General features: G+C 41.9%; 1 protein-coding gene across 6 annotated transcripts in view; it reads left to right on the top strand.

Annotated features, from left to right (window-relative positions):
- Window positions 1–21,328, top strand: part of mybpc2a (myosin binding protein Ca) — a 52,182-nt gene extending 30,854 nt beyond the window's left edge. For 2 of the 6 annotated variants that reach the window (XM_072693576.1, XM_072693573.1), the window contains 16 exons: window positions 1,405–1,570; window positions 3,414–3,520; window positions 4,065–4,094; window positions 4,221–4,363; window positions 5,069–5,228; window positions 6,221–6,325; window positions 6,478–6,666; window positions 7,412–7,546; window positions 9,438–9,605; window positions 10,475–10,563; window positions 11,737–11,932; window positions 15,836–15,975; window positions 16,968–17,127; window positions 18,036–18,172; window positions 18,317–18,503; window positions 20,785–21,328. In XM_072693576.1, coding sequence (XP_072549677.1) covers window positions 1,405–1,570; window positions 3,414–3,520; window positions 4,065–4,094; window positions 4,221–4,363; window positions 5,069–5,228; window positions 6,221–6,325; window positions 6,478–6,666; window positions 7,412–7,546; window positions 9,438–9,605; window positions 10,475–10,563; window positions 11,737–11,932; window positions 15,836–15,975; window positions 16,968–17,127; window positions 18,036–18,172; window positions 18,317–18,503; window positions 20,785–20,816 — 2,144 coding nt within the window. In that variant the 3' untranslated portion in view covers window positions 20,817–21,328. Of the gene's footprint in view, window positions 1–1,404; window positions 1,571–3,413; window positions 3,521–4,064; window positions 4,095–4,220; window positions 4,364–5,068; window positions 5,229–6,220; window positions 6,326–6,477; window positions 6,667–7,411; window positions 7,547–9,437; window positions 9,606–10,474; window positions 10,564–11,736; window positions 11,933–15,732; window positions 15,976–16,967; window positions 17,128–18,035; window positions 18,173–18,316; window positions 18,504–20,784 lie in introns of those variants that run through there. The other 4 variants (XM_072693572.1, XM_072693571.1, XM_072693575.1 and 1 more) reach the window with 3 other exon arrangements.
- Window positions 21,329–21,726: the final 398 nt, after the last annotated feature.

The raw sequence follows: 21,726 nt of genomic DNA, 5'->3' as shown, positions 1-21,726 counted from the left end.
AATTAACTCTATATAACATTAGAATAAACCCAAATAAACAGAAAGTCAGTGGTCACTGAGTGTCTACCTGTAATTAACTCTATATAACATTAGAATAAACCCTAATAAACAGAAAGTCAGTGGTCAGTGAGCGTGTCTACCTGTAATTAACTCTATATAACATTAGAATAAACCCAAATAAACATGAAGTCAGTGGTCAGGATGTGCTGTTGGTAAAGCTATTGATAGTAAAGTTATTCATATATATTTCTCAGAAGAACACAGTTAGAAAAGCACAGGTTTTGGGTGCTTGTTTATTTTAAAGAAGGACTCAGTAGATAAACTAGGGAACTGGCAACTGACAATACTAGGGGCCCTATCGCACACCCTGCGCAAGGCGTGTCGCAATGCTCATTGCTATCTTCCACCCCGCCAACAGTCTATTTTAACGCCTTCCATCTGCGTCGTTTAAATAGTAGCGCTGCTTGTGAATATATCCACTCTCTGTGGTCTCGAAATGAAGGGTGTTTAGGTCAGTTTCTGGCGTATTTCTGTCTTGGCAACAGAAAACACAGGAGCACCATTGACTGAAAACACCCCAGGCAGACGTCAACAGTCAGACGTTCATTGCTATCTTGGCAGGGAATTGTCAACACAGGAGCGTGCAGCCCAACACTCGTACACCCCTGCTTGCACAAACCCATAGCACAGTTGGCAGCTATACAAACTTTTACATCAACAATAAACAGGATCAAAATAAAATAACGTTCTTCTTGGGGCGAGCCGCTTCAGCACGCCTTCCCAGACCGACCGTGCACGATGCGGCACTGAAATAGCAATCCGCTAATAGTCAAACCTTAAGCCTTAAAAAGAATGGTTATAATTCTATAGGTGTTTTTTACACTTAGTACATGCTTTTTGCCCGTTTTGAGCTGTGCAAAGCATCCTTTTCCATTGCTATGATAGCAAAGACATACTGACATGCCCTAAATCAAGCTGCATGATGTGCGGTTGACGGCTTGCCTAAATATTGCTAATATAGGGCCCTAGATGTCTTCCAGAAAAGCTCAGTCAGAGCTTATTCATTTATATTTATTCTAATGTGTGCATTTTTTCTTTCTTACTGGATACAGCTTTACATGCTATTTTCACTTTGCATAGTACTTAATATCCTAAAACCTTTTTTAAAAATATCCACTTTCTTGTATTTCAGTATTTTATCTATTCTCTCTTTGATCTCTCTTTATTTGTCCTTGTTTTATCTTTATTCTGATTGATCAAATAATGCAACTACCAACTAATCAGCATTGTTGGCATAAAGGTTTAATAGATCCACAAAAAATATGGATACTAGAACTTTATATTGAACACACACAAACGTATACACTCTAACAGGTACTCACCTCTCGTCTCACTGTTCCTCAGATAAACAACTGGAGGTGCTGCAGAGTATTGCTGATCTGACCGTGAAGGCCGCTGAGCAGGCTATGTTTAAGTGTGAAGTGTCTGATGACAAAGTAACTGGCAAGTGGTTCAAGGATGGAGTGGAGGTCATTCCTAGCGACCGCATTAAGATGACACACATCGGCAGGTAAATCCATCAGCACTCACAGGTCCTAACACATGAAGCTGATGAATGGCCTTATACGCACCTCTATTTGACAGAGGTAGATATATATGTCATGTATGTTTACATTACCTCTGAATTATTAACGTACATGTCTGTATGACCATGAACACACACCCCATGCTGCAAATCATGGCAATTACTCTGTCCTGCTTTATATCAGATCACAGTTAGACTGATGAAGTCTACATGCAGCAATATATTTAATTTTTTATTTTCTGTAGTTTCTTGTATTTACTGATTTGCCTCTTAGGGGGGGATCTAACTTTTACTTCAGTTTTATTGGGAAAATTTGTTTATTGAAATGAAAGAAATTTCTTCAAATTCAAAACATTCTGTTGCTGTCAGACCAAAACCTTGTATCTCCATTTTTGCCATTTTTCACTTCACAAAGTCATCCACCACCCCTTTTCAAATTGCTGCCGATGCAGCTGGGCAGCCGACACGCTCAGAGGAAAGCACGGCCGATTGGGCTCTCAGCGGCTGATGGCAAGGCAGCATGGCTCAGGATTCGACTGCACTGCCGTAGTAACTGCTTAGCCATTTTTTATAATGTGAATTTGGACCAACTGTACTAGTAATTCTAATAAAATCTTTTTACATTGAATTATTTTGAAAGCTAAGAGGGTTTTGCCCTTCTCCTTTAAAGTTGCCAATTTGGAGATACAAGCTTTTTGCGTGACTGTGACAAAATGCAGTGTGTGACCAAAAAGCTGCAATAAGCTTCTCAGGCCAAATATTAGTCACATGCATCATTTCTGCTGTGATAACAACAGTGTTACTCCTGTAAATTTGCATTTTATGTTCAAGCAGCACTGATGCCCAGCACTGACATTCCAGTATAACCACTATAGGATGCACAGGTCCTTTATAGGTCTGCATGTGACTGCTTCAGCAGACATGGTGGAACACTGGGACACTCTGTCTGACCAGCACAATTACCAGACCTCAACCCTGGTCCTCAATTTGGAACAGCCACTGAAATAGACCCACACGTGAAATGTAGCTAAAATGTGTGGAGCGGACTAAATGGACAGGACCTCTCTTACTGATGTCATTGACTGATGTAACCCTGAACTCACAGAATTGACACTGTTATTAAGGAAAGAGGCCAGTATTAGAGAATGAATGATATTCACCGATCAGCCATAGCATTAGCACCATTGACAGGTGAGGGCAGCAAGTGAGCAGTCCGTTTTTGAAGTTGGTGTATTAAAAGCAGGAGCAATAGGCAAGAAGGCAGGTCTTTTGGGGGTGTTTACGCTATGCAGTGGTCAGTACCTACCAGCAGTGCTCCAAGGAGGGACAACCGTTGAAACAAGGACAGAGTCATGGGCACCTAAGGCTCATTGGTATGATCAATGGAGGCCCCACCTCACAACTTACAGGACTTAAAGAATCTGATGCGAATGTTGGTCTTGGTGCCAGATATCACAGATGACACCTTCAGAGATCTTGTGGAGTCCATGCCTCGAATGGCCAGAGCTGTTGCAGCGGCACAGGGGTGAACCACTCAACGTTAGGGAGGTGGTATTAATTTTACGGCTGATCGATTTGTATTTTTAAAATTTATGAAATATACATATGTATAATACTTGTGACGTTTTTCTTATTGAGTGAAAACGTTCTAAATAAGTTAGAAAGAGTGCCACTGTCACTCTTACTTTGTGATTTATCCCAGCCTTTGCAGTTACTGAATTATAGTTACCACGGAAACTGTCACTTTTAGACAAGACTGTACTCAGAGGCAACCCTGAGGTCATGTAGACTGCTGTTGCCTTGGTAACACTGGGTCATGATCACTCAGGATCCACAAACTGTTGATTGATGATGTGAAACCAGAGGATGCAGGAGACTACACCTTCGTCCCTGATGGCTATGCACTCTCACTCTCCGCCAAGCTCAATTTCTTAGGTAACACACACACACACACCATTATGTACTGTGTGCTTTTTGAGTAACCTCTTTTTGGGGGGGTAAATAGTATGACTGTATTTATATTTAAATTCTGCTGTTCTCCACCTAACCTTACCATAACTGTAACATCAGCATCCAAACATCAGCTTTGGTCTCTTTTTTTTAACCCTCTTGCTTAAAAGGTGCAGGGAAACATTTGTTCTTGTGGCGAGCAGCCAAATGTTCCCACGATAAACTGACACTGTCACACAAAAACCTTGTATCTTTAAAACAGTAAATTTATAGAAGTTAAAACCATCTTAACTTTCAGTGGAAGTCAATGTAAAATTATTTTATTTCATTTTGGAGCATTTCTATTGGTCTATTCGTGTAAAGAACACCTGCCAGATTCACATTATGTCAAAAAGTGAAAAGTAGAGATGCACAGTTTTTGATTGACAGTGCAGAAATGTTCATTAACCACTTGCAATGCAGAAAAAGCTATATTTAATTTTATATGTTGTGCTAATCTACCAGTATTTGGTTTCTTTGTTTCCTACAGAAATCAAGATCGATTATGTTCCTCGTCAGGGTAAGATTTTCATTCATGTAGCACTCATACACAATTTCTGCAGTAGTTAAAACATTATTTACCTTCAGTGTATTTGTCACTAAATCACTCGTCAGCTTTCTCCACTTCTCTTCTCTCCTTCTAAAGACCCTCCCAAAATCCACCTGGACGCCACTGGCAGCATGGTCAACAAAAACACCATTATTGTGGTTGCTGGCAATAAACTGCGTCTGGACGTGGAGATCACAGGAGAGCCGGCGCCCACTGTCTGCTGGAGGAAAGGACCTACTGTGAGGAACCCACTATGCAGGAATAGCGTGTAGCAACTCAACATGATAAGAAACTGAAAGCTTTAAACTCTTACACTGAACATCTTGTCACAAAAATATTATTATAATATAGAGTTTGTCAGGCAGTAGGAGGCCTTGACTAACGTTTAGGGACACCTTGTCATGAATGAGTTATTTTTATCACAGATCATCTGCTCAGTAAATCACTGATATTAGAATAAGCACTAATAATCATTGGAACATCTCCAAAGTTCTCCTCATTGAGTCTAGTGTTATTTAGAGTTCTCCTCAGATCAACACCTGGTTTGGTGGTAAATCAGGGCTTAATGATGGTAAATCAGGTGAGCTGCTGCTGCTGCTGCTGCTGATGGGGTTGAACACATCCTCCATGCTGTGCTGGCTGGACTGGGGGGCGTCCAGGAGAACCCTGGAGGAACCGAGCTCTGTTCTTCAGACTAGCTCACCGACAAGATCTCACTACTTTCTTTCTTCAGAATGAAAAGCTCTTGTTTCTCCTTTTTACTGGATTTATGTTCAACTGCATCTGTTCTGATGAGATCTGGAGCTTCTACAGTAAAAACACTCTCACTGCTGAGAGACATGATTTAGTAGAATGTTATTAGGTGCCCAAAATTCTGCACAGTACTGTCTATAGCTTCATCACTCAGCAGGTGTTTGAATAGTTTTTTGGTGGACCCTTTGCAGGAAATCGCAAACACAGAAGGCCGGGTGCGGGTGGAGAACAGGAAGACTCTGAGCAGCTTTGTGATAGAAGGAGCAGAGAGAGGAGATGAAGGCCTTTACTGCATCACTGTCATCAACCCTGCAGGAGAGGACAAGGCTGAACTAAACATCAGGGTTGTGGGTGAGGGAGTGTTTGTGTGTGATTTTTGTCCATGTTTGTTTTTTTGCTTAAAGTTGATGAACATTTAAGCATACAGTTTGTCTTTTACTCCAGATTTAATTTAATATTACACTGGAGGCTAATGTGGCTAAAGAGTAATGGATACATACCCCACATACATACCCCACCCATTAGCATGGTGCAATCCTTAATCATAGCACGCTCTCCACATGGAGATGAAGGTGTTCAGTAATCTCTAATAGACTTACTTACGTGGTTTTGGATACAGTATGTATATTAGGTAGCAAGTGAACAGTCAGTTCTTGAAGGTGATGGAGGTGTTGAAGCAGGACAAATTGACAAAAGTAAGAATCGGAGACATCTGAGACACTGGGTCAGATCTCCAAAACGAACAAGCAGGTCTTGTGGGGTGTTCTCGGTATGCAGTGGTCAGTACCTACCAAAAGTGCTCCCTACTAAAAGAAGTGAGGCGATCAGTAAACTGGTGACAGCGTCTTGGGCACTAAGTCTCATTGATGCTCATGGAGGCCCCACCTCAGAACTTACAGGACTTAACTTAAGGATCTGCTGCCAACATCTGAAGGTGACCAGATACCACAGGCGACCTTCACAGGTCTTGTGGAGTCTGTGCCTTGAATGGTCAGATCTGATGTGGTGGCACAAGTGGGACAGACAGTGTTAGGCCAATCAGTGTATATATATATATATATATATATATAAAACCAACTGACAGTGCTGTTTTTAGGTGTAAAAAGGTTGGCATTGCCGTGTAGCTCCAGTGCAAAGCCAAAGAAGCACATTTAGAGTTTTTTGAGAAATAGTGTAAGTGAATTTTTGCCAAACAACTACTTAAAGCTCTCACAGTCCATCCCTTGTTTTGATTCCTTTCTCTATGGTTACCTCTCTTTCTACAACACTCCTTTAGTTACCATACTTTACTGTAGCTCCCACATTCACCTCTATCCTCTCCTCTTGTACCTTGTTGTGTTTAGATGTCCCTGATCCCCCCGAGAATGTTCATTGCTCCGGAGTTGGAGAGGATACGGCAACCATCCTCTGGGAACCACCCAAGTTTGACGGTGGAGTTCCAATCAAAGGCAAGCATCTTTTGCATGTCCAGCAGAGGAGTTTTTTAATTAATTGACCTAATTGTCTTCAGGCTGCTTAGAGTTTGTGTTTTAATCCATTCTTTTCAGAGATTTCTGCTTTTACGCCTGTTTGTGGTACTAGCCTTTAGATCTCTTTCCAGGGTATCTAATGGAGAGGAAGAAGAAGGGCTCCTCCAGATGGACTAAGCTGAACTTTGACATCTATGAGTCAACCGAGTATGAGGCAAAGAAGATGATTGAGGGCGTGCTGTATGAGATGAGGGTGTTTGCTGTCAATGGCATTGGTGTCTCCCAGCCCAGCGCCTCCTCCAAACCCTTCATGCCTATTGGTGCGTAGAGCATTTATGTGTTTTAATTTGCTCATCAGATAATAATTAGTTCCTTCATGTCAGAGAATCCCCTTATCGGTTTGGCTTGTCCTATTTCCTATCAAGTTCCATACCGTCAATTGTCATTGTCACATGTGTATTGTTAACCTGCTAAATGTTTTGTGTGTTAAGGCTTGTGGATACTCAGATTAGTCAGAATGCATATCAGTAATTAAGTGCTAGAAATGATTTCAGGTTGGTACCTAAATTTTCTGTTATCTCAACCTGCCAACACTGAATAGTAGCATTTCAGTAACCCTGGGTTTGGTATTTCACTCACTCAGCCCCTTGTGTTACATCATTTATGTTGAAACTGTGCAACAGCTCGACATTAATATACAGTTTAAAAATACTAACCTGAGATGGACCTTTTTCTGCTTCTTTATTGGCTAATTCATTAAAAACGTAGACTAAAAGTAGACTATCAAATTCCTATAACTACTTAAACACTCAAGTTACACACAGGGTAAAACACACGACTAACATCATCTCATCACGCAGTGTGAGTGTGTGCTGTTACAGGATTGGATCAGAATCATGCTTTGTGATGTCCCATCCAGCATGTTCTTATTCATCCATACCCACTACCCATACCACTGATACTAGTAGGTTTTACTAACCCAGCTGGAGTGTAGTGTATGGGTTCTTTGCCAGAGAACCTCTCGCTCTCTGTCTCACTTCCTATATCTCTCTTTTTCACTCATAGCCCCGACCAGTGAGCCAACCAGGCTGATGGTGGATGATATCACTGATAATACATGTGCCCTGAAGTGGCTCCCCCCAGATAGAATTGGCGCAGGAGGTGTGGATGGATACATTATTGAGTACTGCATTGAAGGAGGTGAGTATGGTAATGTGGGCCACTATGCTGACTTAGCAGGGGTGATTCCTAGTGTACATCAGAGATATTTAGCGAGGAATGAGGCCGGTGAAAACAAAGGCTAAACACAGACTAAACCTTCAAACCTATCAGTAATATCAAAAGATTTGTATTTAGACCTTTAGAGGTGATGAAAATGGCTATTACTGACATTTAATCTGCATATTTTTGTTTTTTTTTTAAGACGAAATACATGAGCAGGTGTACATGTTACGTACTGAGTCTATATTGTACAATATTTAGCCTACACTGCATGATCTGGGTCTTTGATATTATATAATATGCATAGATGAGTAATAACATTAACATCACGCATAGAGGTCAATGATGTAGATTATCCCGTAACAATAGTGCATCAATGTCTGACAAACACTAACTGAACAGGTGTATCACTGTGTTCATCATTAGAACATTATCAAAGTTCTCCTCATGGAGTCTAGTATTATTTAGAGTTCTCCTCATATCAACACCTGGTTTGGTGGTAAATCAGGGCTTAATGATGGTAAATAAGGTGAGCTGCTGCTGCAGCTGCTGCTGCTGATGGAGTTGAACACATCCTCCACGCAGTGCTGGCTGGACTGGGGGGCGTCCAGGAGAACCCTGGAGGAACCAAGCTCTGTTCTTCAGACCAGCTCACCAACAAGAACTCACTGCTTTCTTTAGAATGATGAATGCATGTTGAATGCAGAAACAATGGTCAAGCATGAAGACAAGAAGAACTTTGACAAGGGCTGAGTTGTTATGGCCAGACAACTGGGTCAGAACATCTAAAAAAAGGCTTGTTAGCAGTAACTACTGATAAAGTGGTCCAAGAAAGGAGAAATCAAAAACTGTCGACAAGGTGTTGGGTGCCCAGGACTCCTCGATGTGTGGAGCCTATTCCGTCTGGATGGAACCAAAAGAAGAACATTTTAAAGCTGGTTACGAGAGGAATATGTCACAACACACAGCTGCTGCATGTAGGGCTGTGTAGTCAGAGTGCCCATGCTAACCCCTGTCCACCATTAAAAGCGCCTACAATAAGCACACAAGCATCTGGACTGAACTTTGGAGCACAATGGAAGAAGATTGCCTGGTCTGTGGAGAACTGTTTTCTTTTGCATCACTTGGATAGTCAATACTTTTGCCTTCTTACCTGTGGGATGTGCTGGATCTGCTTCAAGTCCACCTCACAACCGACAGGATCTAAAGGATCTGATCAGAGGCTACCGTCTTGGTGCCAGAAACCCTATTGCAGCTTCAGAGGTCTTGTGGAGGGAGCTGCTCTGGTGGCACGCATATGAAAAACAGCATTTTACACAAGTGGTCTTAATGTTTTGTCCCACTTGAGTGTTCTAGGACTTTATTTAGTGTTGCTACTGACCTATATGTGTCTCCTTTTGTGCCTCTCATCCTGGTAAATACATAGGCGCTTATGATCGCACAAGGCAGGCCGATCTTTTATCAGTGCTCTGCAGTTGGGGCCATCAGGCTGATGAGGCCATGATTTTTGAGTAAATCTGCATAGAAACAGTTGCCCTCAGTCTGTACATCTGCACTACCGTAACATTTGAGTAATTAGCCTCAGGCCAGAGGAGGTTATAAATAGGAAAATAGACGTCATCTACCATCTTAGGATTTATATGTACATGAGCAAAATGTCAGTCTTAATCTTTGCTCATTAGCCTCTCGGCTCAATGTGTGTGATTTGTTTTGCACACAAGAGTTCTGATGTTTTGAGAGGTGCTCCCTGAAGACAAATGCTTTATTTTTATTCATTTATTGCAAAAAATAAATATTTGGTTTGGCTGTTTATGCATGTGTACTTACTCATGTGTTTGTGTGTGTGTGTATGTGTGTGTGCGTGTCTCAGAGAGTAAGTGGGTGCAGGCCAACGAGGTCCCCGTGGAGAAGAACATGTATCGTGTTCGGGAGCTGCAGGTGGGGGAGAAGTATTTGTTCCGGGTGACAGCCGTCAACATTGCTGGCCGCAGCCCCCCTGCAGAGATAAATCAAGGAGTCACCATTAGAGAGATCACTGGTGAGGGAATCTCTCTTACCTTCCATACACACACTCCCAGACATCTCATCTATGGATGAACATTCTCCCACAGGCACATTATGTGTTCCTAACTGATAAACAAACAACCCTGACACATTTAAGAACGTCATGCTTTCAATTTCTTACACTAAGCTGCCTACCATTGGAAAGTAGTCGTGGAAAAAAGGAATTATGACCATTTCTAGAACTTGCTAGAACAATGCAGACATTTTAAGTGGACCTCAAGGGAAAACCTAAATTCAAGGAAAATACAAGGCACATGGAGGACCAACGCAAATTGCAGAGCACCCACAACACTGGTTTAGAAGACATTTATAAGTCTAGGAGCCCTATCTTACACCCTGCTCAAGGCACGTTGCGTTGCTCATTGCTATCTTCCACCCCGCCAACCGTCTATTCACACTCCTTCCGCCTGCATCCTTTAAACAGCAGCGCTGCTTGTGTATCGGTATATCGGTGGTCTCGAAATGAGGTGTGTTCAGGTCCATTTCTGGCGTATTGCTGTGGCACAGACACACAGACATGCCCCAAAAATCAAGCTGCACTTGAGCATAGGTGACAACTCGGCTAAAGAGTCCCGTAATCTTTAAGCAAACCGCGAAAATCACTTCTGACCCAAAGCATCCACTTTCCTCTGCTTTTGAGCTGCGACCTCATGGTCCCAGGTACCATACCTATGTTAACATAGCCTATCTAGTATTTCTACATACAGCACATTCATAGTAATCCCTGTAGACACGTTCTCTTATTTTCCTGTGTGCAAATCCAGAGCAGTTCCCGTACACATGTTCTGTTCTCGCACAGCATACCAATCACACAGGCCATGTGCGCCTCTCTTTCCTTTCCAGAGCGCCCCAAGATTCGTCTTCCCCGGCAGCTGAGGACTAAGTTTATAAGGAAGGTGGGCGAGAAGGTCAACCTCGTTATTCCCTTCCAGGTCAGTCCACTGGTTATGTACTCTTCTGAACATCTATGTAGTTTCATAGGTTCTGTCTTGTGTGTATCGTACATGTCTCAACACAGAGTTGGCACCAGCTCTCCTCATAGAGATCTACCTACCTGCACAGTTCCACACATTTGCATAACTTCCTGATTATTAAGGTCATCTGAAAATAGATCTCTAGGAGGAGAGTGTGGCTAAATTCACATTACAGAGATCAAGTAGCACAAATCCCTTTTATTCTGCTTAACTGAGACATAAGCCCTAGTTGGATTGGATTAGTTTATCAGGGGGTGCCTGGAACATTTTTTACGCATCTCCTCAGTGATAAATCTCCTGCATCAGGATGAGGATAAAATCTCTGCAGTATGAGCGCTAGTAGGTTGTGTTTTCTACAAACATGGATATTATTTATTGTGTGATCATTATTTCTAGACAAATAAACATTGGTCCATGTTCAGAACTATCTTCCTAAGAATTTTCTTGAAATTGTTTTTGAGCAAAATCCAGAAAATAACAGAAAATAAAGAACGTTTGTCTTAAGAACACTTGGTGAAAAAGGCCCATAAATATTGTGCATTTGTGAATATAACGTAATGCTTTATATCTGTAGCTGCCATCATAATCACCCCTTTAATCAGCCTGCAGGATCTGCCTTTCTTGTTTATTTGATTTTCTTTATCCTGTTAACACTCTCCATTTTGTAGAGAGGAAATTCTACCACCCAGACCAAGTAAACATTTGAAACTATTGAAACTATTCTAAAACATCCATAGTTTAGCGATTTGGAAAGTGTTTAATGTGGACAAGCTTTCTACAAGACTAAATATAGCACGAAGCGTGGTAAGAAACATATTTTCCAACATGAGGCAACATCTGCCTGAAAAAATACAGAGAGACGTGTCTCCAGACAGGACTGAAATGATGAGTTTAGTGAAAAAAACAATTCTCAGGGGAGCAGGAAGAAAAACACTGACATGGCTGATCTAGAAAGAAGTAAATACACTAAACAGCTTCATATTAGAGTTATATAAGAATAAGTTGAATAATAAGTTGAAGTACAGTAACAAGTAACATCAGATGATTCTGAGCAGGATCTGCACACCTGCGCACACAGATGTCCAGCTCACCTCGCCCACCTCTACCTAGCACATTTGTCTCCCCTTATAGGGAAAACCACGCCCCGTAGTGACCTGGATGAAAGACGGAGCCCCACTGGACCCAGCGCTGGTCAACATCCGCACCAGTGAGGTGGATTCCATTCTTTTCATCCGACAGTCCACCAGAGAGCACTCAGGACAGTACACGATGTCCGTACAGATTGAGAACATGGAGGACAAGGTCACCATCGAGATCCAAATCGTGGGTGAGTGGGGTTGGGAATGGGAATACACACTTCTCTCAAGAACCTGAAACCGTAAAGGACTGTATGGGAACTGTGTGCGTCTCAGAAACTACAAAACTGTAGGATAATTTAGAAACAAACGCAACAAACAGTGTTTCAGTTGCTAGAAGTAGAATGGTCCAGAAATAATCTGAATAATTTCACATGCAGAATGCTAATAGATCATGAAGACAAATATGTTATTATGTATATACATATATGTTTATAGACACATACATCCTTATCACATATCACACATATCACTGTCATGTGAAAAAAGTAGAAAACCCCCTAAAACTTCAAGACAAGACAAGAGATCTGTTCTGAGTGCTTTTTAAACCCCTTCCCAGACTTATCTTCTCATCTGTGTCTACACCCTTCTTTCTGAAGGCCTCAGAGAGCTCTCTGGATCTGGCCATGATGGTGATATTCACCCCTCACTTCAACCATCAAGAATTATTATCAGCACTTCAGATATCTTTGCTTACTAACTGTAACAGCTCCTACCCTGTCTGACTCTTATGTCCATAAACCATTAGCTATTTTAGCGTCTTTCACTCACTGCTCTTGCAGTTTCAAAAGCAGCTCATCAGAAAAAACTTTCTCTAATCTAGGCTTTCTTTAATCCAGCTAGTTGATTTGTTGATGCATTTTGGGTCATTTTTAAACACTTAAACCGAGTCATGTTTGTTAACCCTGGCCATTCTGTGTTCGATTGTCTCTTTACATCTCCATTTTCTCACCTGCTGAATTATTGAACTTCCAACAGATTGGTTGGGTTGCGCAGGAGTCGCGGTTGGGTTAGGTCAGAGTGACTGTGAGGATTATTCCGTGGGGAAGGGTTGGGATTATTGCGGGTGTAGAGCAGGATTAGGGTGGGATTAACGGACCCTCACTCCTTTTTCCCGCTGGGAGAGGAGCTAATGAGAGCGCTGAAACCGCTCTGATGAGCCAGACAGCCACTTAGTCACACTGAGCTGCCAGCATCCTGCAGCACAGCCAGGATTAATGCCAAATACACACAGACACACATACTCGCACACACGAATATCTCCTCCCTCTCTCCTTATGTGTGTGTGTGTGTGTGTGTGTATATATATATATATATATATACACACACACACATAAAACTCATTTTTCAATTCTCCATGTCATGGATTCCATCAAGTTGCTGGAAACATTCCTTTGAGATTCCGGTCCATGTTTTTATGACTGCATCATGCAAATCCTGCAGATTTTACAGGAGCACCTTCATGCTGAATCTTCTTTTCTATCACATGCCAAAGGTGTGGATTCAGATCTGGTGCTTAGGAAGAACCACTGAAGAACACTGAACTCATTGTCATGTTCATGAAATCAGTTTGAGACACTTTCTTGGTCATTAAGGGATAGACATGGTTAGCAGCGGTACTCCAATAGGCTGTGGGGATTAAAAAACAATGATTGATTGACTGATTGATTGGCATTAATGGCACAAAGCGTGGCAAGACAACAATCCCCACAGCATTACAGCACCCCCACCAGCCTGGACTGTTCACGCAAGACAGATTGGGTCAATGGATTCATCCTACCTTCAGTGTGAAATCAAGAAATCAAGCTTCATTCAGGTGTTTTTTTTTCGGTCTTCAGCTGGTGGTTGCCTTTCCTTGGCTGACAGAAAGGGAACCTGACATGGTCTTCTGCTGTTGTAGCCGAGATGCTTTCAGACCTTCCACAGTTATACAGAGTGGTTATCTCAGCTACTGTAGCCTTTCTGTCAGCTCCAACCAGTGTAACCATTCACTGTTGACCTCTCTCATCAACAAGGGGCTTCAGTCTGAAGAACTCTGCACAGTAGATGTGTTTTCTTTATGAAACTATTCTAAGGAAACTCTAGAGACTGTTGTGCTGAAAATCCCAGGAGATCAGCAGTTGTACACATCCTCAAACCAGCCAGTTTAACACTGTTTAACCATGCCACACTCAGAATCCCTGAGATCACAAATTTTCCTCTTTCTAATGGTTGATGTGAACATTACCTGAGGTTGCTGGCATGTATCTGCATGATTTTATGCACTGCACTGCTGCCACGCATTTGGCTGATTAATTGCATGAATGAGTAGGTGTACATTCGTCAAGCAAAGAGGAATTACTATGCACAAAATTCTAAATCTCTAAAAAGAAGGACCTAAAGCGGTGGTGGGACTATGTGAACAGGGTATTAGGATGATCAAAGACATCAGAGCTATCATCAAAGTGAAATATGGTAAACTTTGACTCAGCAGAGACCTTTAACAGTTTATTTTCTGAAGCTTAGACCAGTAACTCAGTACCAGTAACTAAGCTATGCGCTCCCTAATCCAGTCAGGTCAGGAGAGTTGTGTAGCAGTGGTCAAATGAGACAGCATCACAGAAAAGCAGAAAAGTAGTGGTCCAGGTGGTCTACCTGGCAGTGTGCAGATGACTTAGCTCCAGTTACACACATTTAGTTAACCAGTATTATCATCAGGGCATTGTACAACAGAAGCAGTAGCTACAGGGCGTAAACGTGAACACAACACAAACTTGACAAACAAGAGGGCGAAAACACACCTGAGACTGGGGGTTTAACTAGGGGACCAGCTACTTGGCAAGAACGACTAGGCCAACCAAATCTGGCACTGCTGCGTAAGCGTGTGTCGCCTTGCTGGAACGAGAGTCGTGGGTATATCTTGGCAGAGAGTGAGTGAGCCTTGCTAAGTCCTTGAATGGCCGGGTGGCCTGCTCGCGAACGAGGACGTAGATCAGAAGCTTGCCTTAACACACCATGGGCAGTAACGGGAACCTCTCGGGCTGCTTCAAGGTTCCAAGCATGCAATACATGAACCAAACACACAACACATGAACCAAACGAGACGGAAGTCCTTAAGTGAGCCTGTGGGTGGCGGCTCGGAATCGCCCCGGGGGAGGGCGTGAAAACGGGGGGCTGACAGTAGCAAGATGGGTTCTAAAGTGAACCTTACGCTCAGATTCAGTCAAATGCTTAAAAACAGATGGAGGCGCTTCACTGTACAGATGGATAATGACCCAGTACATACGTAAAAGCAGCAAAAGAGCTTCTTAGGGCAGGAAAATTTAAATGCAATGAAGCAGTCACTTGACCTTAACCCAACTGAGCCACCGTTCACTTTCTGAAGACAAAACTAAAGCAGAAAGACCCGCAAATGAGTAGCAACTGAAGGCGGCTGTAGTAAAAGCCTGGCAAAACCTCTCAAGGGAGGACACTCATGGTAAATTGGCATTTGGTGATGTCCATGGGTTCTAGACTTCAAGCAGTCAATTTACTATGCTTTGCATTCAAGTATTTACATAACCATCATATTTATAATTACGTTAAGTTTGTCCAATTATGTTGGAGCCAGTAGAAAAACGTCTGTAATTCATACATTTTTGTTAAACCCATTAAATTAAAGCTACTATTTCGGCTATTTTGTGAGACATACTTTAATTGCTTAATTTTTAAATCCATTGTTCTGGTGTGCAGAAATTGTGTCACTGTCCAAATACTTATGGAACTGACTATGTATATCTCCTTTTCTCTCCCACTCCACGCTCTTCGACCTCCACCTCTGTTTCTCTCTTCCTCTAAATGTCTTTGTTTATCTGTTTTACTGGACGGTTCCCATTTTTCACACCTCTCTTACACCTCTCCCACCTCTTCTCCTCTCCTTTCCCCCAAATGTGTCCATCCCTCCCCTTCCTACTCTCTGCATCTCCTTCTCTTTTGATTAACCCACTGCAACCTGTGTCTTTAAAAAAATGAGGACACTGTGTCTATGTTTAGCTGTGTAGTGATGTCTTCCTCTTTTTTTCACTCCTTTCAATTTTCCAACACACACACACACACACACATCCTTATGGACACAGAGAAGCCAGGCCCCCCCATAGCTGTCACTGTGACTGATGTCTGGGGCTTTAACGCTGCTCTGGAATGGAAACCCCCCAAAGACAATGGCAACAGTGAAATCACTGGATACACCATCCAGAAGGCTGACATGAAAACTAAGGTCAGTGCAGAAGACAAACACATACAAGTTTGTTTAGATACCGTGTCAGGAGGTCAGGCGCATGTTCCAGATTGAGAATCTAGAGTATCTAAAGTAGCGTTATATAGAGCCCTCACTATTAGAACAGCAAGGCCAAATCTTATCTGTTCATTTTTGCTATACATTGAAGACATTTGGGTCTGAAATTAAAAGAGGAATATGGAATGGTACTTCAAATTTCAGCTTGTTTCCCTGATTTCTACATTTTCTAATTAAGTTGCATCAGATTTGATGTTTCTCAGTGTTTCTGTTAATATCTTTATCTGATAATACAGGGCAGAAATATGGCTCAGACAGTCTGTAGAGCCTGCCCTTTCCTTTGCCAGCTTGTACATGACTCATATCCAAAATTACAGGGCTGTGAAGACAAGTCGAGATACTGGTCCCTGCCTTTTGCTGTGTCTAACTGATGGGCTCATGTGTCCGTCATCTACTTCTCATCTGTAATTGGTGTATTTGTGTGTCAGTCTATGGTTTTGGGTGAAACTGACCAATGGACAAACGTCTCTTGACGTTTACATACTATTTTAAATACTATTTCCACCATTTCACTGCTTTTGTAAAGCTAAGACTCTGGTAAACACATTTTAAGGAAAGAAATATGAACAATGTCTAAAATCAGACTTTCATTTTCACTCAGAGATCTATGTCACATGAGGTCTCATTACAGAGAGAGCTGTGACTGGTCTGAGCATTTTGATATAGAACATGTGGGCTTATCTGGTATGCAAGAACATTGAAGTAGAAAATGCCCTCAGACTCCAACATGGCAGGTGATTGTAGTTGCCCATGTACTCCTGGTCAAATGGCATGTGTAGTTGTCGGTATAAATGAGTCTGGTTCTCGACAGAGACACAGTTCATCACATTTTAAACACAATTACTGCCCATGTGCGTAATTTAACAGAGTGGAAAAATATAAAATATTAAAATATGAAATATGTTCTTACACAGGACTGGTTCACTGTATATGAACATAACCGCAGACCAAGCTGCACCATTTCTGATCTGGTGATGGGAAACGAATACTCGTTCCGCATTTTCAGCGAGAATATCTGCGGCCTGAGCGATGATGCAGGACTCAGCAAGAACAAGGCCGTCATTGCCAAAACAGGTAGCACAGACACTTCTAGTCTTCATGTGGTTCCTGATATGTGATATGATATATAATATACTAGAAACTCCAGATTACATCAGAACAGATAAAGCAGGTGAACATAAATCCAGTAAAAAGGAGAAACAGAAGCTTCTTATTCTGAAGAAAGAAAGTAGTGAGATCTTGTCGGTGAGCTAGTCTGAAGAACAGAGCTCGGTTCCTCCAGGGTTCTCCTGGACGCCCCCCAGTCCAGCCAGCACAGCGTGGAGGATGTGTTCAACTCCATCAGCAGCAGCAGCAGCAGCAGCAGCTCACCTGATTTACCATCATTAAGCCCTGATTTACCACCAAACCAGGTGTTGTTCTGAGGAGAACTCTAAATAATACTAGACTCCATGAGAGAGGAGAACTTTGGAGATGTTCTAATGATGAACACAGTGATGGAGAACTATGACTTTATGTTATTGGTATTTATTTTAATATTAGTGTTTTACTGAGCTAATAAACATGTGACTTTAATAAACACCATGATAAGTAGCTTTATAATTTACAAGTAAACAAACGCTCAGGATTGTGTTTATTACACGTCCACTTTGCTGGTGTACAGTTGGAGTATAGATCTGTTGATGCACAGTTAGCCACACAGCCTCCTGCCTCTTGCTCTGCATCAGTAGTCAGTTTCTGACCACAGAGGCACTCTTGGCTGGATATTTTTGGATACTGGACCCTCTCTCAACCTCTCTCAACATTGACACATTAAAAACCCCAGCAACATCACTCTGCCTGATGCACTCTACCACTGACATGCACACTGCTACACCACACTCCAGTCAGTGTTACTGCTGTGCTGAGAATGGTGCACCACCCAAATTATGCTCATTATGCTGATATTTAGTTTAGATTTGTTTCCCCTTAATTTACACCAGGACTCCAGTTCAAGCAACAGCCATACAAGGAGAGAGACATGAACAGCTCCCCCAAGTTCATAACACCCCTTGTGGACAGGTGTGTCATTGCAGGCTACAACGCTGCCATCAGCTGCGCTGTCCGTGGTTCTCCCAAAGTAAGTGTGTGAGTGTGTGTGTGTGTGTCTAGGCATGCAGATATATTCATCTTACCTAAGGGCACAATACTGCAGCTAAGGGTCAATTAAGGAAAAAAAAACCTTAAATCCACTTTTTGTTTTTTATCCCGTTGCTTCTCTCAGCCTAAGATCATTTGGATGAAGAATAAGATGATAATTGGTGCAGATCCCAAGTTCCTTATGCAGAACAACCAAGGAGTGCTGACTCTGAACATCCGTAAACCCAGCCTGTTCGATGGGGGGCAGTACATCTGCAAGGCCGTAAACGACCTGGGAGAGGACCAGGTGGAGTGCAGGCTGGAGGTCCGAGGTAATCAGTCCACTGTATGGAGATACATGTAATTTACATTTACATTTACATTTACATTTATGGCATTTAGCTGACACTCTTATCCAGAGCGACTTACAGGGTTACTCGTATTACAGAGGTGGGCCAATACAGTGTTAGGAGTCTTGCCCAAGGACTCTTATTGGTGTAGCGCAGCATAGTCACCCAGACCGGGAATTAAACCCCAGTCTCCCACATGGTGTTGTAACTCACTGGCAGGTAGTGGTGTTATCTGTTGCGCCACACCAACCACGAACCATGCCATGCAACCCTTAGAAGTCATTTATCCCCAACAGTAACTAAAGCATGCAGACATACATGAATCGACATGATTTCTCACTCATGATTTGTTAAAACTTGTGAATAATGTGTTTCGAGCAAAATTGGAAATATTTTATTATTATTTGAATTAAATTAAAAGGAGTTAATGTTCACTGTGCTTAATAGAGACATGTTGTCCTGTAAGATAGGCCTGTATTATTTTATCTAAAAACAGTTTGAATGTAATGCACCCAAACACCCACAGAAACACTTGCGATCTACAACTGCGATCAGTCAGGATGCTCACAGCACACAGTCTCATTTGCATATTGCAGCCTTCTGTGATATCAGCATTGCAAAGGCCAGTATTACTGTAACATCTGAGGCGAGGAGGCTGGATGCGAGTGCAGGTTCACTGCATGTGTGCTCTTAAGAGATTCCAGTACATTGTTCATAGAGCAAATAAGATCTGTTAAGTTCCTCCTTTGGAAAATAGCAAAGAAACAAAAAGCAGAAGATGAAGTAATAACAAAAAACAAGCCAGAAAAAAAGAAAATAACTTAAATGACAGAACACAGGTAACAACACCAGCTTTCAAAAGTGCAAGAGAAAGGATGTGTCCCAATTGCACACTTATACTATAAGGTATATAACATACGTTGCTCTCCTGCCACCATCGATGCTGCACTTGCATCGTTCGCCACCCGCCATATTTTTTTTACAGCTCCTCCCATTCTGTTTCCCATTGCATTTCCCATTGGACAACAGTGTCAATCTAAATCATATTTAAATATCAACCAGTTCTAAATATGCATAGTGAGTTTTGAGACATTAGTATTTTTGAGACACTTATGCTCTATACTGCACACTCTATCAAATTAAATCTAATCTAATTACTAAATGGTATGCAATTGGGATGCACGCACTAGCTGCATTCCAAAGCCTAGGCTGCAGCCGAGGTAGGGCTATGTGAGGGCATCACCGGAAAAGTCGACTCTTTCAATTGCAGCTCAAAACCTTTTCATTTCAGATCAAATCAAATCAAATTGATTTGTATAGCTTTTTACAACTAGTGTTGTCACAAAGCAGCTTTACACAATCAGTTATTAGTAAAAGACAAGAAATTAACAACATAAAAAGACATGACATTTCTTCATGGAAATTCATTACAATTATAACAACTAACATTTTAACAAACTCTCTGTACGTGTGCAGAGAACTGTGGGTAACCAAGGGCCAGGAAGGAAACGTCAGTTGGGTCCTTCAAATTGCTCTGATCGTAGGCTGCATTTCTGGGCTGTATACGAAGGGTCCTTCCCTTTGGAACAGCCTTTAATGTTGAGCGGCCGAGAAATGCAGCCTACCTCGGCTGCAGCTCAGGCTTCAAGTTTTAAGCCTATGTCACATGCTTTGATAACTGTCTGCTCACATGAAACAAAAATGCTTACTAATTTCTCAAAATTCACTATGCATATTTAGAACTGGTTGATATTTAAATTATTAAATAAGATACAGCTTTGTGAAATAAAATAACCTAAATTAATAACGTAAACAAATATCCAGAGATAATAACAAAAATAAAATAATAAAAATAACAATATATACACTAAATTTAGACACAAGTACAAGGGTATAAGAGGGTCAAGCGGGTCAAGAGACAGTCTAAAAGACCTGGGTGGAGGATAGGGAACCCTATCCCACTACAGGTGGGAACACTAATGACTGGGCAAAACAGACCCATGTTCAACAGGGCACATGGACCAACAAGGGCAGAAAAGAGGGCACGGCAGGGACACATATTATACAAGTGATATATAGTTCATCCATAACCCCATCATCTCACATCCAGACCCATCTGAGGTAGTGCAGTGAGTGAGTGGTTTTGATTCAGTGGGCACCCTCGTTTAATAAACGAATGATTCTTTTTTTGTTGTTCTTCTCTTTTTTCATTCCGTTTTCTTAATTTTCTCTTAATTCTCTTTTCTTTTTCTTTTTCATTTAGTCTTTAAAGAAAAAGAAGAAGCAAAGAAATGAAGATTGCGACATCAAACGGCACCAGACGAAGCGAGAAATGGGAATTCACGGAAAAACAAAAGGGGATAAATATTGAGATTTGTAGTTTAGCACTTCATCTTCATCTCAGTCTTTATTCTCAGCCATGATTAATAGATGAGCCGGCGTTCTGATGCAGGATACAGGCTAATGGAATATTGGAGTAAAATGGAAATTAGTGCAGTTTAGTCCTGTAATTCGTTTTTGTGTCTTGTTTATTAATGCGCCAGTTCCTCGCATGTCCAAGAACATTCATGAAATAATAATTCACCTCTGCTTTACTGCTGGGGCTTTATGTGTGGCAAGCGTTTGGCAGCTTTGTGGACATTATGAATTCATGAACAAGGAGCTTCCACATGTTTCAGCGTGGAAGTGTTGCAGGCAGGGCCAGTGGAGGTGTGGAGGTGTGAAAGGTAGCGAGGCAGCGGTGGACATGTGATAAAGCATTTCTCCTAAATGTGGGGCATCATTACAAATGAATAAATAAACACTTCATTAAGTCACACATCAGCGTATTCGGATTGTACATGCCTGAGAAAGTAAGTGTGTGTGTGGCAGGGGGAGAGAGAGATAAAGAGAGAAAGGAAGACTGGAATAGAGATGGAAAAGAGAGATGGGGCGAGAGAGACAGAGAGGTACAGAGGTATAGAAGAGGGAGAATCAGGGTCTCATTAGCATATCCCACTAGAGCCTAATTACTCCCCCCTCCCCCCAACAGGCCTAATTAGCTTTTCCCACGTCATTACTGAGCAAATGAATTAGTGCTAATCTACACAGCAGAAAACAAACAGAGCACCGACCCCACCGGGAGGGGTGGTCTAACTCCTCCAGCATGCCTTTCGCTCTGTGACCTGGACAGAGAGAGGATGGGCATGTGCTTCTTCAGGAGGTC

This window comes from Salminus brasiliensis, chromosome 12, assembly GCF_030463535.1.
Source record: "Salminus brasiliensis chromosome 12, fSalBra1.hap2, whole genome shotgun sequence".
NCBI lineage: Eukaryota > Metazoa > Chordata > Actinopteri > Characiformes > Bryconidae > Salminus > Salminus brasiliensis.
The sequence above is the reverse complement of the archived record's forward strand: the minus strand, read 5'-3'. Positions and strand labels throughout refer to the sequence as shown.